At 45.5% G+C, this 17412-nt stretch overlaps 1 protein-coding gene across 1 annotated transcript in view; it reads right to left on the reverse strand.

Moving 5' to 3' along the window:
• Positions 1 to 8102, reverse strand: part of T265_05269 (hypothetical protein) — a gene marked incomplete at both ends in the record, with an annotated part of 18684 nt that extends 10582 nt beyond the window's left edge. Inside the window, 3 exons of the mRNA XM_009170244.1 lie at positions 6012 to 6052; positions 7545 to 7718; positions 8017 to 8102. Of these exons, the coding sequence (XP_009168508.1) occupies positions 6012 to 6052; positions 7545 to 7718; positions 8017 to 8102 (301 nt within the window). The remainder of the gene's footprint in view (positions 1 to 6011; positions 6053 to 7544; positions 7719 to 8016) is intronic.
• Between the last annotated feature and the right edge of the window lie 9310 nt (positions 8103 to 17412).

The following is a 17412-nucleotide window of genomic DNA, read 5'->3' on the forward strand; positions in this document are numbered from 1 at the left end:
GCTGCTCCCCTTTGGCCTTCCTGGCATGGTTGCACCTTGTGGAACGAAGTTCCAGCCAGTGTAGCCCGCGGGATCAGTGCAGCACTGAAGCCCGACCACCACGTCAAGGTGGCAGCTTTAGGTCGGGGAAGGCAGTGGCATGTTCGGTTAGTTCGGGAACTAGGAAGATACGCACTGAATGCGGTAGCTTTGATGCATGAGCGCAGTTGTCGACCCCACTAAGTTTACTGGTGAGTATTTTCATACTTCGTTGCCAGGCAATACACTGTTCACCTCTCGGTTGGCAAAAAGAACTCTGCAAGGAAGACAGTTATCTGGCATGTGGAGTACATGTCTTAACCAGGGTAACCTATGAAGCGTGAATAAATCATCTATCTTAAGAGTCCCTTATTCCTTAAATCACACGACGTTCCCATCAGACCCGACCAATGTTTCGGACACATAGATGGTCCAAAACTGACATTTTTTGCACGTCCTCTGCGCGTAGAGGTCATACATCTTATCCATAGAGCACTATGGATTTCACCGCCGCAGTGTATCATTTGCCCTTGGCAGAAAAACTCAGGTCATGTCAGCACTATAGATGTCGGAGGTTAGCAAGCCTTGGCTTTCCCGATTAGAGAAACGATACCATCTCCGGAACCACCGGAACTTATACAGCTGCCCAGGTAAACAAATTTATCTAACAAATCGGTTAGCTCGTCTGCATTTCGACTACCTATGCTTCGAAGGCAGGAAGAGAAATCTCAAGCAGCATTTCAATAACAAAGTTGAGGAAATGGGAAAGAGGACAATTTTGTCTTATACCACTGGACATGGTGAACTAAGGCGAGAGTTTCCCGTATAGTCGTACGCGCCCACAGGAGTTCGCATACAGCGCCTCCCATTCGAAGGCGCCAGAAACGATCGACAAAGCTGAAAGCAGAGTTCAGATCAAGAAAAACAACCAACAAGGGACGTCTGAAGGAGTGGCGCTGCTCAAGAATCTGTCTCAAGGTAAAGATACGGTCGATGCAATCTCGGTCAGGACGGAACCCAGCATGATTTTCGCCAGTCTGTCTCTCACAACAATCGATCAGCCTACACAAAATAATGCCAATGAGCACCTCAGACGCGACGGATACCATGCTGATACCGTGATGGTTTACACATGACGTTCTCGTGCCCTTTTTGAAAACTGGTACTCTGTTCTCGTTCCAAATCTTCTGCAGTATGATCATCAGGCTGCTCACCAGGACTTTACCACCTTCTTTGAAGAGTGCGGGGTACAGACCATTCGCGCCAGGCGCTTTGTTGTGCTTGGGGATCAATATCTCACTCTGGATTTCTGCTGTTGATGGTTGGTTGCTGCTGAATCCTTCCAGCGGTTGTGTTGGAAGAGACAAGTTGAATTGTTCCTTGAAGTGTCCAGTCAATCGCCCAAGACGATGAATGAGGGAGTGAATCGCTGTTCCGTCTTCTTCGCATATTGTTTAACTGACACCTGTCTACTTTTGACCAGGTGATCGCATCAGTTGAAACAAAATGGCAAAATGGCATGATCAGAGTCAAGCTGCGTACATCAGAAGGAACGATAATCTTTGGTTGAGGCTCTCCTTCGGTTACTGATAGCCACATTGTTCAACTGAGTACATGTTTGTCATTAGGTTAGTGGCCTCCAAGAAACCCAATAGGAGCGTTTGTATTGGAGGTTTGTACTGGCCACGAACGGAGGATCTGCGCACAACTGAAGCTCTCTTCCAATTATCCGTACACCGAGTGGCGACTGCAAATCTACCACTTAACTATGCTTCTCCTGGAATTATGATCGTCCTTTGCCGGCCTGTGCCTAGTGAGAACAACACAATGGAACCCTATGACTAGTTCAACAAGCGCATGCACCCAGTAGTTAATCTGGAATTGGCCTGAGGACTCTAGTTCCTGCAAGTAGTCAATGCGTCCGTTCTAAATATCACATTCGGATCCTGTAAAACAGAACCCCCGAGGGTGGTCAAGTCACCTTGGCGAAATATATCCTAGAGTGCATTACTTAGATAAACATGAGTTGGGTTATACTCGAGGACTCTCTCGTCATGCAACCAAGGTGGTGGTGGATAGAATCCCACCAAACAGTGTTCATTCCACACTAACAGGCATGCATTGTAATTATTGTAAACCCGCACCATCCATACTTGTCTGGAACTTTCGACAGATTCTACCAACTGTCATATGTTACTCTATGGCAGCCGTTCCCAATTTATCGGTTAACAGGCTCGGACTACAGCAGATCTGGCAAGACGATCAGGAGTAAAATCGGTGCACATTTGCATCCGTTTAGTGCATTGAATAATACCGTGAATGCGATGGGAACCTAGCTCATAGACATGAGTTCTAACTGGACTGGACTATTTTAACCATATCAACAATCGCTCTCCAGATCATAGCGATCCTGATGTAGTTAGCCCTGAATTGTGAATGTCTTTCGTACAACGCACCCAAACTGCTGGAGTCAAAGTGTTCGGCTGGTCCATAACGTAGCATCCTGCATACCACTTCATTAGAGAGACAACCACGCCAAAAACGCATCCTCCGCAGGTACCTTCTCCCTTTTTTGCAAGCGCCAATAATCAACTATTCTTAGCTCCTGAACGCACAGGATCATCCGTATGATATACGGTATGGTATACGATACTCCCGACCTTGGCGTGGCAGTCAGGTTTGAACACTGCAATGGACCCATGGATAAATTGACTGAAGCCTCCAACCTTGCCGGAGATGTCAAAAGGGAGCGGTTACACTACGATTAATCGTAATATGATGCGGTCTGAAGAAAAAAGTCGTATTACCTTCTACCATAGAACTGTAAAGTCAGTAAGACATTTCTTCCGGGCGACTAGCAAGTCCATGCTTAGGTAAGCAGTAACGCTGCTTTTCCCTGAGGAGATACAGGTTAGAAAAGGTTGATAAAAAAAAACTTACAATTCGATCGAGCGACATCTAACCGCGACCGCTGGCGAATTATCCATTACGGTCGAAATACGATTAAAACTTACCAAGAACGGCTCCGAACGAAACTGCTGTGCCAAGTAGCATCAGCAGTGAAACATTTACACCTTCCTTCCTACGCCCCCGGACTGGGCGAGTCTCCCGCAACCAAGCAGTAACCCAAGTAAAACTTGCCACCCACTGTCCTGTGAGTCAGCAGTATGAGTCGAAGGCTCAAGGTGGGGAAACTCTAGCAAACCCCTTTCCTGAGCTCATTGGCCCTCATCCATGTTCCTCCTCGCCCTTCAACTTGTCCACTGTAGTTAGTCCATCTTCCAATCCCTTAAATATCATTCCACGTATGGGCTACCACCTAGCAAAATAGGGCTCACTAAATTCTAAAAATCTTACCTATGTAGCAGCTTCCAATGTCATTCCTCTGTCAAACTGGATACCATGTATTTTTGCAAAAACTTTGTTCTTGCAACATCCACCAATTAATTATGCTGAAAAACCGCCACATGTTCGTTTTCGATAACGCTGGCTACCGCCCGACAAACTAAAATTGTTTCAAAGGCTCAGAGGACATCTGGTATCGCACCGGCTTAGTACACTGCTGCGTACTGTGCATAGAATTGTTTTAGTACGCAGCGGAACCAAAAATATCATTTCAAGAATGCTCAAAGATTGCCACAGACCTCTGTAACGTTCTAAAGCTGTGCGTTCTTTTGACTTTCGTCTTCAATATTTACCTACACGGACGCCCACCACGACGCCACCGACAGACTCATGCCCTGGATCCTTCGAATGATGACTGGTTGACGCCGGTACCTGTAGGTTTTGATCACTTTGTTCCTTGGATTTGGTTATTCCTCCTCGTTTTTTAGTCAAATTAAACGTCCACTTGACCAGTTCATTTTCATGAGAACCTGACCCGATTACATTTGGTCGACAGCCCCTAAACAGTGTCATGTTGTTTTCGTGGGAATGGATCCACATGGGGTCATATGGCGTAGAAAATGGCCACTCCAACTTCATCCGCGTAGTCAAAAGTGAGTGGCCATCCGGCTTCTCGTCTCTTCACTATAATGCTTTCTCTAGCTATCTAGCTATGCAGTCCATCGTGCAACCCCTGGCCACTGTATTGGGTGTCAAGTACAACATCAAAGCGTGATTAAGAACAAAGGATGGATCTGTAAATTGAATATAACGTGAGCGGATCCGCGTTTTCCGGCCGCTATTCCACTTCCGCTTTTATAACGTTACGTGCTGTGCCGCCTCGCCAGGTCGAGTACTACGTAAGGTTGAGTTTACAGCCGTCAGCCTTCTCGAAGGGCTATGTGGTGACCTACTGACCACTTAGTTTCCATGATGAAGATTTCCTGCCTTTGAGCAGCTCTTCACTTCGAGCCATTTGTTAAGCCGCGTCAACGTTCTGTATTTGCATACGGCGCTCGACTTCACTTCCGTCTCTGTGGTCTCGCCACCATTTATAAGCTTGCTTGTAACATTCGATTCCGGCTGCCCACTGCTTGTCGCTACTTTCAAGTCAACTTTATTATCACCGACACTTTTGGGCATCATTCATTAGCATGTACGGTCTACCAGCCTTCAAGTATAAGATGAAGTTCCACGCTATCACGAACGATACGTTACCACACGTCTTAGCACACTGGGATTCCCTTTTTTCCAGCCCCACGCTGAACCTACTCATATCAGAAGTCGTACTCAGTTCATGACTCTGTGAACGAACAAGCGCACTCCATTCACTGGACGAAAAACGGAAATTGAGGACGAAGGATCTCAAGATGAGATCCTAGAGGAAACCACTTTTTCGAGCTACCATGCTGTTTTACACCACCACCTTACTTGTGAACACTCCTTTTGCATTAGGAATAGACGGGAGAACATTCACTGTTTTCACCATCATCATTGGCAGCAACGAAACATAGCACTCAACTACCGCCTCAACTACAAACTTAAATCGGTGGCACTTAGGCTAAAAACAGGTGTGATGAAGTCCGAACCGTTATAATATGCATATGTACACGTGGAGAGCAAAGTTCACATTGAAGTGGGACGTCTCACTTAATCGTAAGACTAAAGTTATTAACGTACCGGTCCTTACTAAGAGGCCACGATGGCTCTGGTTGCATCACGACTGACATAGATTATGCCACTCCCACTGCTGACATCGCCCAGTTCAATTAGGTGGATCCCAGTCCTTGTTATCTCAGAATACAGGTGTTGGGAGGATCGTTAGTCTGTGGACAGAGATGGAACGGCCGAGAAAGAGAAATGAAAACTCCTCACACAGACTTTCGGGCACCTGAGTAAACGAAGAAAAGTCTTCAAAAGCCCCCGTACGCAAACCGATGTTCTACGAGGATGCCTACCTTCGCAACTGTAGCGGTTTGGCTATGTATTGCGTTCGCCCGAAAGGGTGTTTTCCGTGCCCAACGCCCAGAGTGGTGGTTAGCACTTGGCCCGGTAGAAGGGTATTGTCGGTCCAACTAGCCTTCCATGATGAGGTCGGTGTGAACCCGCTACCCTGAAAGGCTGGAAACACCATAAGACATGGCCACTAATCGAGGCCAGTGGTGTTTTGTCAGCTTTTATCTACTGTCTGAACGACTGTCCGGTGTAAGCACCTCTCAAAACTTGTAGCAGGCTGGCGCTAAGCGGCTTCCCCACCCAATTTTACTCTTTTCTTCAAATTGGAGTTGTATGGAAGCGAAGCACTAGTATCGAACACTGGTGTTGTGCAGTAGATGATGGCAACGAAATCCACTCAGTTCATCTGTCGAGTGAACAGTGCGCGGGAACCCAGGGCCGAAGGCAATACGTTGAGGGTCCAGACATGGACAATCGAACATCCACATTCCCTTCTTAGATATCCTGAACTCTCGCTGAAGTGCAAGCGTGGACATATAGAGGACATTTCGAATGTAGTTGAAAAACGGAGTTCTCATATGAGCTCCAAACCACTAACTATCAAGAGAGGAAGCTGATCGCTCAGAAAGAAAACAATCCCACTCCGAGCTTACCTCGAGGTCCACTATTAGCAAGACCGGAATGTTCTCGCTTTCTTTAACTGAACTAGATAAGGCGAAATAGTAGAGCTGCGCTGTGCCGTGTCGACCACCGTCGCAAGGCAGCAGATACACACTGCTTCTAAGGATCCACCGACCGATTGCCTGCAGAGCTTAAATTTCTAACACTCCAAGGTCACGGGTTTAGTCGCTGTCCATTGGGCCCGGCCGAACCCTGTACGCCCACCCAAAATTTCTCTGAAAACATTCTCTGAATGAAGGAATCTTTAGCATAACGATTTAATGCTTGATGGTATATATTCAGGTCCTTAAAATTTTCACATTCGGCCGTAGTTTTATTAGAAGTTGTTTAAACGAACTCGGGCGCGGAATTCGTGTTCTAACGGATTTGCTCATTATACCTGTGAAAACGGTGAGAAATTTTGTGGAAAAGCTGGTTTCTTCGCGTTTTTCCTTCCGTGCTGAATTCGTCAATAATCTCAAAATGACACAGAAAATAATCACGCCCTTTAAGTTCGCAAAAACTCAAGACTGAGCGGACATTCTATCTTTGCGGCAAGCGTCCCGCCGAAGCCAAGGAATCCGTCACAGCTATTAAGTTTTTTTCACAATGGTCAGCTCACGTTTTATCCGACGCAAGGCAAGGTTTGGTCTTCACCCACATACCGAGCCGCGGATAGTGTCATTGGATGAATTATTGGTTTGGTTGACAGAACAAACAGATAGCACAATAAGGTCAAGTGCTTGCACAATTAAATGGACTGAGACTGCCTCGTGGGTGCACGTAACACGCTCGTCGGTGACGTTTTAGAGATATGGTTGACTACGGGCAAGCCACCAAACTGGCTCTGGTAGCCGCGGTACCGTCATCGCGACGCCGTACATGAACATCTTGGATGAACCGTTTAGGGTTGCCATTGCAACTGGGATATTCTTGGGCCCATCGAGGGTTCAGAGTGATTTATTGCCGGTATTCAAATGAGGCAATATGGCAGCTGTGTGCGGATTGGGGAATTAAAATGGGAAATTGTCAAAAAGGTCTGCTAGGAAGCACTTTGATATGAGTTAGTCTGCCCCTCGAAATAACAGACAGTCAAAAACTGTCACAATTACTATTTCAATGAGGCGACACTGCTCGAATTCAAAAATGATCACCCATATTCGGGTGTGGATAATAGGCATGCGGTCGATGCGAACCGGCGTGGGCAAATGTGATTATGAGAGACGAGTGTTTGCTAGATTGTGCGCAACTAAGTTAGCTTGGATCTTACAGAGACATGGGGTCGAAGATATCTGGTGGTGTTGCCTGCTTGTACGATGAGTTGATTTAAGAATGTATCTGCCACATTCTGAAGAAAAGCGAGGAGGCTTGCATAACTAGTTGCCTCTGGAGTGCCCCATCACATGCAGTTGGTGGTTCTATGTTAGTGTTTTCTGCTCTTCGATCAGCAAATTTTTTATTCACGGGGCGATTACTCGGGATATATTCCACAACCAGGACGAGCTCAGGCAGTTACTATAAGTAACCTCAGCAGGTGACATCGAGCACGGTTATGAGCATGACGGGCCATCGCTTGTGAATAGACTAAGCTACCGGGTATAGTTGATGCTTCACACTCAGCGTTGCACGTAGACACAGGCCTGACAATTACCATAAGTGGCCAAGGCAAGCGACATCGACTACACTCATGAGTATGACGTCTGTCATTCGCAAATAGATTAGGTTTGTGTGCATAGTTCGGGCCTCATATTCATCTCTTCGCATAAATACTGGTCCGGTGTTTTTCATCAACAGCAAGGGTAAGTAACATTACAGTTACGGGTACGAAAGATTAGGTTGGATTAGGTTACCGGTAAACAGCGCCGCAAATGGGGGTGGGCCTAGCAGGTACGATAAGCAGCCGAGTAAGGCGCATCAAGGACAGTAACGAGTATTGCAAGTCGTCCGATGGATACTGTCCTGGTGTTTACCGTAGGTAGCAAAGATAAGCGGAATTACGTATAGTTATGAGTACGCGAGACCGATGCCGGTCGTTGGATTAGGTTACTGTGCATATGTAAGGTCTTATAATCTGCGTAGCACATAGACGCGGACGTAGCAGTAATATTGAGTATTTGGGCTGAGTGACAACACGTGAAGTTATGGGTATGAAGGGTCGTTGTGGACCATTAGATTAGGCTGCCGCGCATAGATGAGGCCCCACAATCAGCGCCGCACAAAGACACGGGCCCAGCAGTTACGATACGTAGTCAAAGCGAGTGACAATCGCTACCACTATTATGGTGACCGCTTTATGGCGGTCACCACATATAGAGCGTAATATTCCTAATGAGAATGATACTGTTGTGTTGGTCATTTACCTACGGCTATCTCGCGCCCCTGTGTTATCTACATGCTAGTTATGCATATCTGGGAGAGGGGATCATCCACAGAGATGTCCCCTGCATCGCCACTGTCCAGTTCATCCTTTTGTCTAACAATGTTTTACCGAATGGAAGCTGAGCTCCGTAGAAAAGTTGGTTCTGACGAAGCTTGCTGAACAAGCTCATCCCACTTCTTAAATCTGATATGTGTAAAGTAAACAAACGTGAATGGTCTGCTCTCCTTGGTGGAATTTGCAGTAGATATTCTGTGGAGGCTATTTTATTCCTAATAAACCCCGAAGAAGTTTAAATACGCCAAATTGCAGTTTCGTGTTACCTCATGTACCTTAGTAACAAACTGCGAACCGGTGACCATTGAATATCGCTCACCTAGACAAAATGTTGTTAACGCGTCACCGAGAGGTGCAAATGGATTTGACTAACTCCTCGTAAAGATTAAACTTCAAAAGCCCTATGGCTCCGCCAAAAAATATTTTGAGTGTGCTTCTAGTGGGTGGCAGTAGGCCCACGGATCCACGGATTGATACGCAGGATCGAGGCTTTTGCCCATGCTTCCCGGGTCGATTTTGTTCTTGACCTTCAGCAGCCGTCATTCACCTAAAAGGCGCGGGCGAAAAAATGGTGTGACGCCGCTCTTCAAGTTCTCAACGCAGGATAGTAAGCGCGAAAGTTCACAAAAAAGAGCGTCTAATGGTGCTTTGAGTGGAGGACTAGATGAGCAACCGTCTGAGAATGGTTCTACCACGCATCAACTACCCGAAATAAAAAATCTTGCCTGGTTAAGGAGTGTGCTCCAAGCTTTAAGGGCTTCCAACCATTTCCCTGTCTTATGTTCGCTGGATCCTGCTGGGCGAACCTTGATCAAACAAGGGATAAGTAATAATTAGGTCTCCTCGAAGGCGACGATACTACAGGGGAAGTAGGTCAAGCACCGTGAGGCGCGTTTCATAGCCACAGATTACAAGCTCAGGGTGCGCACTTTCATTAGACAAAACTTCCTCTTCATTTTGATTAGCTGGTGTGTGGGATGATCTTCCTCCGACGGTCGTCCACGCTCCATCTAGATTTTAGTTCCAAGCACTATTTAGGTAATTTTAACGCAAGTCTTCGCACTGAGAAGCTTGCTGTAGCGCGCTGAGAACCGAATGAGCAGTGGTTCACCCTTCCCCCATTTATGGCTTTTGGGTGAATGATAGCCGCTGGACAAGAACGAAATCGACCCTGGGAGCTTGGGTGAAGGCCTTGAACATGTGTATCGATCCGTGTGTGCGTGAATCCATGAAGTCCGGCAACCATTTTTGTAGCAGCTCGTTGGACACGCTCATAGGAGGTTATGTGATTCTTGCTTCCTAATTAGACGACTTTGTTGGCATATTGAAAAAGCAGTCTGACATAGGCCCCAGAAGGAATCGGGAGGTGCATGCGTGTAATGCGGGGGGAAGGTGCACAGAATCATCATTGTATGTAATACCTAGAATGGTTTCGGCGCACACAGAATGAAAACTAACTTGTCGGCTTAGGTTGTGAATTGGAAAGGTTTTGTAGAGTAATTTGTGCTTTTGCGGAACAAAGTCGCGTGATCTAGTGATCACGGTGTACTAGACAAATGAGATGTTGTTTGTTGAAAGAACAAGGAAGTGACCGCTACAGAACCATCGCCACCCGGGTTGGATATTCCTAATAAATGCCAGTTCTTCGATGTGGCTCAGTCTTATTGGAAGCTTGGCCGGAATGCAATTTATCCGCGCATTTCGAGCTCACCCAAATAAGAATCAACATTCACAGCGATGTGGACTTTATGACGAATCACAGTGGGATAAAGCAGTAGGACCCACATCAGGGACCATAATTCCAGACTAACTGTTCCCGAGAGTTCAGTGTAAACGGACGGCCATTGCGCTCCGATGAGGTGTTAGGAAGTTTACCATGTAAAAAGCATACTTTTCTGTAACCGCCAAATCGACACACGTTTGTGTGATTTGGCAGACTGAGATGGAATTGTTGAAGGTCTAAATTGTTTGAAGGCTCGCGACGATGACAATTTCGAGCAATATTGTGATATCTTTACCTCCTGGCGTGGCAACATTATGTGCGTATTCGTCCCTGTTCCAACTGCGGCACTTGTCACTGGAGAAATTCTTACCCACAATCTGCGAAAAACGTCTCCTATTTGTTCAGTACAACTTTCCAATTGATGATTAACATTTAAATATATGGGTCCGCCAGAGTATATTGGGTGGGAGAGAAATCCATTTATCGTTAAGGTTATCCAGCAAATTATGGTTAACATTTTAGGCGCACGTCGTGCCTCCACAGCAAATATACGTTGTCAGAACCAGAGAGTTGAACAGCCTGTCTAATGTAACACTGAAGATAAACCATCGCAATTCAACCCTGATATTACCCGAAGACTTCTTCCAATCCTATGACAACTGACAGAAATCATTATCAACCGATGAAGTAACCGTATGGTGTGTTTTCCGTAGGGCGCGCGATTAAACTGTTCTCAAAGAATAATTTGGCTGGTTGTAAATCATGACCTATTGTAAAGTCTGTTGCACTAGCTAGTTTCGTTGTCCTCAACTAACTTCTTGAACCTGATGATTTGTGATTGCTCCCAAACACACCAGTTCCGATTGCGTATCAAATTGTTCTGATGTAATTGGAGACACCATGGCTGGCCAGTTGAACTCAGTGTTTCTGGCATCGCCCTTCGTATACGAAGTTCACTACTCTGCAAAAGATAGGCTAATTATTCCTGGAGATCTCAAGAAACGACCGGAGCTATTGGACACCATGTAGTTCGTATTCCGTAGGCTGTGCAGATAGCCCGATTAGGATGGCAGGCGCTGCACTGCAAGATGATTCAAAGAACAAAATCATCATTAAACACCATGAATTTGAATAAAACTCGTAATAACACCACGATAGGCAGGAACAAAAAAGGAGCAGTGAGGCGAATAAACTTTGTATAAGGGATCCCTGACAGTGTAGGTAAGCTTCATAAGGAGATAGCGGTACAAAAGACAGTAAATTCGGGGGGTAACGAAAGATGTCGTGTAGCAGATGAACTTAAAGAGAACAAAATGTACGTGAAAAATTTAACTGGCAGTGCAACGATGCAGCACATGCGACGGCCAACAGCATGTGCGCGCTTAGGCCCGTTTGAAACGAAGTTCATTGGGTAAGGTGCAAGACAAAGATACCGCAAAAGTAAAGCTACCGACAAAGTCGAGTACGTGTAATTGATAGCGCGCACGTCTGCCGTACAAAGAGCCTCGAGTTCGACCCGAGGGCAACGTGTTGTTTCGTCGGAGCACAAACGCAAATATAGGCGGGGTCAGAAGCAAAGACCGATGGGCAACAAATCTCGACGTTATTAACTAGGGTGTAAGCAAACTATGGTCGGAAGCAAACATCAGCGAACGGATGGTTAAGAAGCAAAGGAACCATGTAGTATACTAGCCCAGGTAACGCTACTCGTTGTTAGCCATAAAAATAGGAAACATTTCCGATGCCCGCCATTGATTCACAGGAAGAATCAGTACCAGAGGTGCTCCAAAATCGCTCGTTTAACAAGCAACGATGCTGCATATCGTACGAAAAAGATATCCCAGTGAATGCTTTGAACAGGTAGAAGCATAGCGATGTTACTGTTTCCAACAAACTTGCATCTCTCGATGTTTTGCTGGACTTCCGGCCCGTCCCGATCCCATATCCAATGATTTTTATGATGCTTCCCGGTCTCACCCGCCCGGAGAACGTTAATTCCTGGGTCCTCTCTCACTACGAAACTGGTGGGTTCTTCTCTGTCCATTATGTACATTAATTCTGGTGTCCAAACTGTTCATCTCCATTCACGCCTTCCACAGCCATGGCCTCATACTGTTAGGGAACCCGACGTCAGTAACGGTTATCAGTTCATCTCAAATCGGTTGAATTTAACACCAAAGTGCACGCAACTGAGCGGCCCCACAAGTCTGGTGTGTTATCCTCAACAACTTGCAAGTTTTTTTGAGGCAGTAGGCATGCACTTTTGCCTCTGCCTCACATGTGCAACTGCAACCATGTTTAAACTGCAACGGTTCGACCACGCCTTCATGACGATCAGTAGTCCAAGAATGAAAATAAGCTCTTGGAAAGTGTAATGTGTCTGAGGTGACTGCTTCATAGGTGTAACTATCGTTGGACATTTCGTTTTTCTGTAACTTCTTCGTATGGGTGAGTGTTAAAGTGACCAAAAAAATTCTAATTTGGGAGCAGTTTTTTAAAAACAGTACCTCAACGTGACGGAAACCGATTATCTTGAAGTGGATGAATGTTAGCGGTAGTTTTGTAGCTACAGTTGTGTCTCTTCACCTTCCCTGACGCTACTGGGCTATAGTCAGAAACAAGAACACGCGCAATTACAAACTTATATATATATATGATTCGCCTGTGACCGTATTTGATGGTCGATCCACTGTCAACCAACCGGTGTGTTTGCTCCATGCCCACACCGGTTCTCGGGCGGTTGTTCCTTTGTCCCGGTTGATCACAGATGGCCACCCGTGCGCCCTAGCCATGTAGTGAGTGTGAACTTTCTGTGTCCCTTTTTGACCTTTCTCCGGCACATGTAGAAATCGGACGTGATTCAGGCGTTTAGGCGTAATCGCACGGCCCTGTTTGACATGATTGTTTCGCTGAGCGGTAGACTGATGCGCAGCCGTATTACCTTCCCTTTCAATTTGAAACTGTTTCCGGACTGCCTGAATCTGATCGTAGTTTTTCTTCTTTGGGTTTACTTGGAGCCAGTTTGGTCGTTTCCGTCGTTGACTGGGTCTTAGCTGTAAACTATGCGGTGTTGTCATGTTCTGGGATGATTCGAGAGGTCGAACATTTCCATCGTCCAAACCGAACGTGTCCAACAAGATGTCCCACTGGAAACTTTCTTGCCGGTATCGAGTTTGCATGCAGTTTGGTCGTAGTTGGTTGATATGTCCTGTCCAAATTTCTTTTCCAACGTAAATTTCGTAGATCACATTTTCTTTCTTACCCAGGGTAGTACCACTGGACCATTTTTCGGGACCCTAAAAGTTTCTTGTGTAAACCGCGTCATCAATGTGGAATTTTCGCAGTCTTTCTGTCTCATTTGCTGCATTTCTGGTGTCCTTCCCCTTAGGCCTAAGACTATCGCAAGTAGTCCTGATTTTCCTTCCAAACATGCATTCTGCGGGGGGTTTTTCACCAGGAACGTTTGGGTTTGTGGAATCTCGGTACGTTGTCAAAAATGGTTTTATCGTGTTGCCCGACGTCTTCCCCCACCTACTTTAAGTAGAGCCCGTTGGAAGGTATCCACGAATCGTTCAGCCTGCCCCGTTGAATTGAGGATGCTAAGGTGGTGAGAACTTCTGCTAGATACCATTTTCTTTGCAAAGCTGTTGAAGTGTGTTGGGGTGAATTGTGTTCCATTGTCGGTCACAATTGGCTCCGGATTACCAAAATATTGGGACACTTTAACCAGTTCATCGACCGTAGACTATGCCGTAGTATTGTGCAAAAGATGATATATCTGGCCATTTAGTGAATGAATCCACCAAAATGAGATACGTCTGACCACTGATTGAACCTGCAAAATCCAAGTGAATTCTTCCCCATGGTTTCTTGCTTTTCGGCCATGGTTGTTCTGGACATTTTGGAGGTGCCTTTGCCGCCATTTGACAAAGTTCACATTTTTGACAAAACTGTTCTATTTCTGCGTCTATTTGGGGCCAATAAATGAGCCTTCTCGACAGGCCTTTCATACGAGTTGTAACTGGATGTCCTTAGTGAAACTGTTGCATCACTTGTTTTCGTAATTTCGTTGGCACTACAACTCGGTCTGCCGTCATTAAACAATTATCAACACTTGAAAGCGACTCACGTCGATTTAAAAATGGTCGTATCTTTGGAGAGATTTTACCCTTCGGCCACTTTGTCTGTATGTAATTCATAACTTTCAATAAGATTTCCTCATTGATGGTATTTTCATGAATTGTCTCAACAGTGGCTGGTAATATTCTGACGCTTCCAATCAGGATGTGATAAACTTCGGACTCGAATGTAATAGCTGTGGTTACACAATCATCACTTTCTCTCTGATATGATTTGATGAGGCGAGACAAAGCATCTGCTTGGCCGATTTCTTGCGTTGATCGGTACTGAATAGTAAAATCATGGGCTAACTTTATGGTAGTCCATCTTTGCAGACGATTTGCAGTGAAAACAGGAATCCCTTTTTGCGCCGAACATTGATAGCAGTGGTTTGTGATCAGTAAGCATCCGTAGAGCATCTTATGGAAACGCTTCACAACAAAAACGATAGCTAGAGCCTTTTTTTCAAGCTGGCTGTAATTTTTCTCAGCTACTGTCAATGACCGCGCTGCATGGGCGATAGCCTTCTGTTGTCCTCCGAGTAAAACATCGCAAATCACAGCTCCAATGCCATATTTGGAGGCCACTATTATTTCCAGTTCTAGATTAATATTTGTCGAGAGTAAATCAGAACTGAGGGCTGTCTTGACTGCATCAAACGACTCCTGACATTCTTTCGTCCACTGCCACTCTTTTCCCTTCATTAATAACTGGTTCAGTGGACCCCTTGTTTGATGAAGGCTTGACAAAAAAGTGCTGTAATGACTGACTGAGTCAAGAAATGATCAAAGTTGTACAACATCTTTTGGGGGCACCATCTGTCTGATAGCCTCAATATTGTCAGGATCAGGACGTCGGCCACGCTTTTCAACGATGAAACCAAGAAATTTGACACTGTGCAGTGAAGAATTGCACTTCTCCGTTCGTAAACGGAATCCTGCCTCTTTCAGACGGGAGAAGACTTTATCCAATGTACCGAGCAAATCAGTGGGATCTGAGCCCATAATTAAGACGTCATTCAAATATACTGCGACACCGGGGATGTCATTGAGGAGCGTGTCCATAAATTGTTGGAAAATCGCTGGTGCAGTTTTCACTCCGAATGGAAGCCTATTGTACTTGAAGAGTCCCAGGTGTGTGTTGATTGCCAGGTATTTTCTTGAATTTTCAGTCACTGCAACTTGCAGATATGCGTCCGTGAGTTCTAGCTTTGCAAAACACTTTCCACCGTTCAACCTTGTGAACAAATCTTCAGGTGCTGGTATTGGATACTCATGGTTTTCCAGCATGGAGTTTAGACCTGTTGAAAAATCAGCGCAAATACGTACCTTGTCGCTGATCTTCTTTACAACCACTATGGGCGCAGCCCATTCTGAATAGTTGACACGTTCGATTATGCCTTCGGATTGCAACCGACTGAGCTCATCCACTGCCGACTGAGCTGCGTATGGAACTGGACGTTTGGGGACGAAAGCTGGCTTTGCATCTGGTTTGAGTTTTAATACTGCATTGGCTATACTGCAACAACCCAAGCCTGGTTTGAACAGTTCTTCATGGCGCTCTTTCGGTTCTGCAATATGGTCAGGAAGTTTTGTAGGTGATGAGAATAATTATAGTAATCGCCTGACATGTGATTTACTGCAAATATGAGTGATCAACTCGTCCAGTAGATCTAATTCCTCCATACAGTCGAGATCCAGTAAATCCAGTCCATGGTGATCCGTCAGGAAGCACATTGTGTGAACTGATCGGTCACCAAAACTGACTTCACAGTCTAACTCGCCAAACAATTTCAAGATATATCCGGAGGCATTTCGTGCCGAATGGGTGATGTGGGCGAACCTCGGTTGACCCAGTTCGTGCAACGTGCTTTTTGAGATTATTGTGATGTCGGAAACCGTGTCCAACTGCAAATTGGTTTCTCTGCCGTTGATTTACACCGTTACGTATTTACGTCTGCTGGCACCATCGACTTTGAAGGCAGATGTTATGATTCTGGTATGGTTGGTACGCCGGAGTGATTTCGTCTTCTTGTGTGCGCTTTGGCCTCTGGTTGCGCTATTCGTCAAGCAGCAGGTTTCCTTGTGACCCTTTCTGCCACACCGGTTACAAATGTGATTCCTGAAGGGACAGTTCCGTGCGAAATGCCACTCCTTGCAAAACCAGCATGCTGAAGGATGTACAGACTGTGATGGACTTATATGCACTGAATTAGTTCTCGTTCGATTGACCGCACAGATCAGCTCGTGGTTGCCATCTTTCGACGATTGTTGAATCATTGATGTATCGTGTTTCAGATTCACCATGCGTATGCATTCCGCTGTCGTCTGTTGTAGTGTGACTTCAGGGTTCTGTTCGATTTTATTCAGTAATCCGGTCCGAAAATCTCCATCCTTCGTTGATTGTACGCCACAGACGTAAATGAGGCACTTGTATTGGTCACTGGACTTTTTGTGAAAATTCGTCCGTTTACACTCTGTTCACACGACTTGAATGGCTGACCCAGGCCTCATCGTCTTTATGTCAAATGGTGGGACATTTGTAACGGATATTGAAAACCGATGTGGATTCTCCAAATAGTTGAGACAATACTGTGACCACTTCAGCGAACTTTAGATCTGTACTTTTCTTTGGAAAAATAAAGTTCAAAAACATTTCGTGCTCGGCAGCGCCCAATTTCAAAGCATTAGCCGATTTTTCTTTTCTTCTATCACATTAGCCAAATAAATATGAAACATATCTTCGTATGTATGGAACCAGGATTCGAAAGTTAACCCAGAATCAGCATCATAATGGAGCTCGCCGATATGCTGCTTCAGGAACTCCGGTGAAGGAACATTGTCTGGTGCCGCTGATATTGCGATTGCCTGCTTTGAAAAATTGTGCGACAACGTCTTGATCAACTTTGCTTGATATTTTTCAAATTGTGCCTATGATTTTTCAAACTGTGCCTGTTGATGTTGCAGTAGAGCTTGTTTTTGTTCAAAACTGACTGCCATGATTGAGTTTTGAAATGAAGATAGCCCGTTGCCAGTGTTGTATCTCTTCACCTTCCCTGACGCTACTGGGTTATAGTCAGAAGACAAGAACACGACCAGCAGGCATCGTGTCTTAACGC

Source organism: Opisthorchis viverrini (genome assembly GCF_000715545.1).
Source record: "Opisthorchis viverrini unplaced genomic scaffold opera_v5_99, whole genome shotgun sequence".
Classification (NCBI taxonomy): Eukaryota; Metazoa; Platyhelminthes; class Trematoda; order Opisthorchiida; family Opisthorchiidae; genus Opisthorchis; species Opisthorchis viverrini.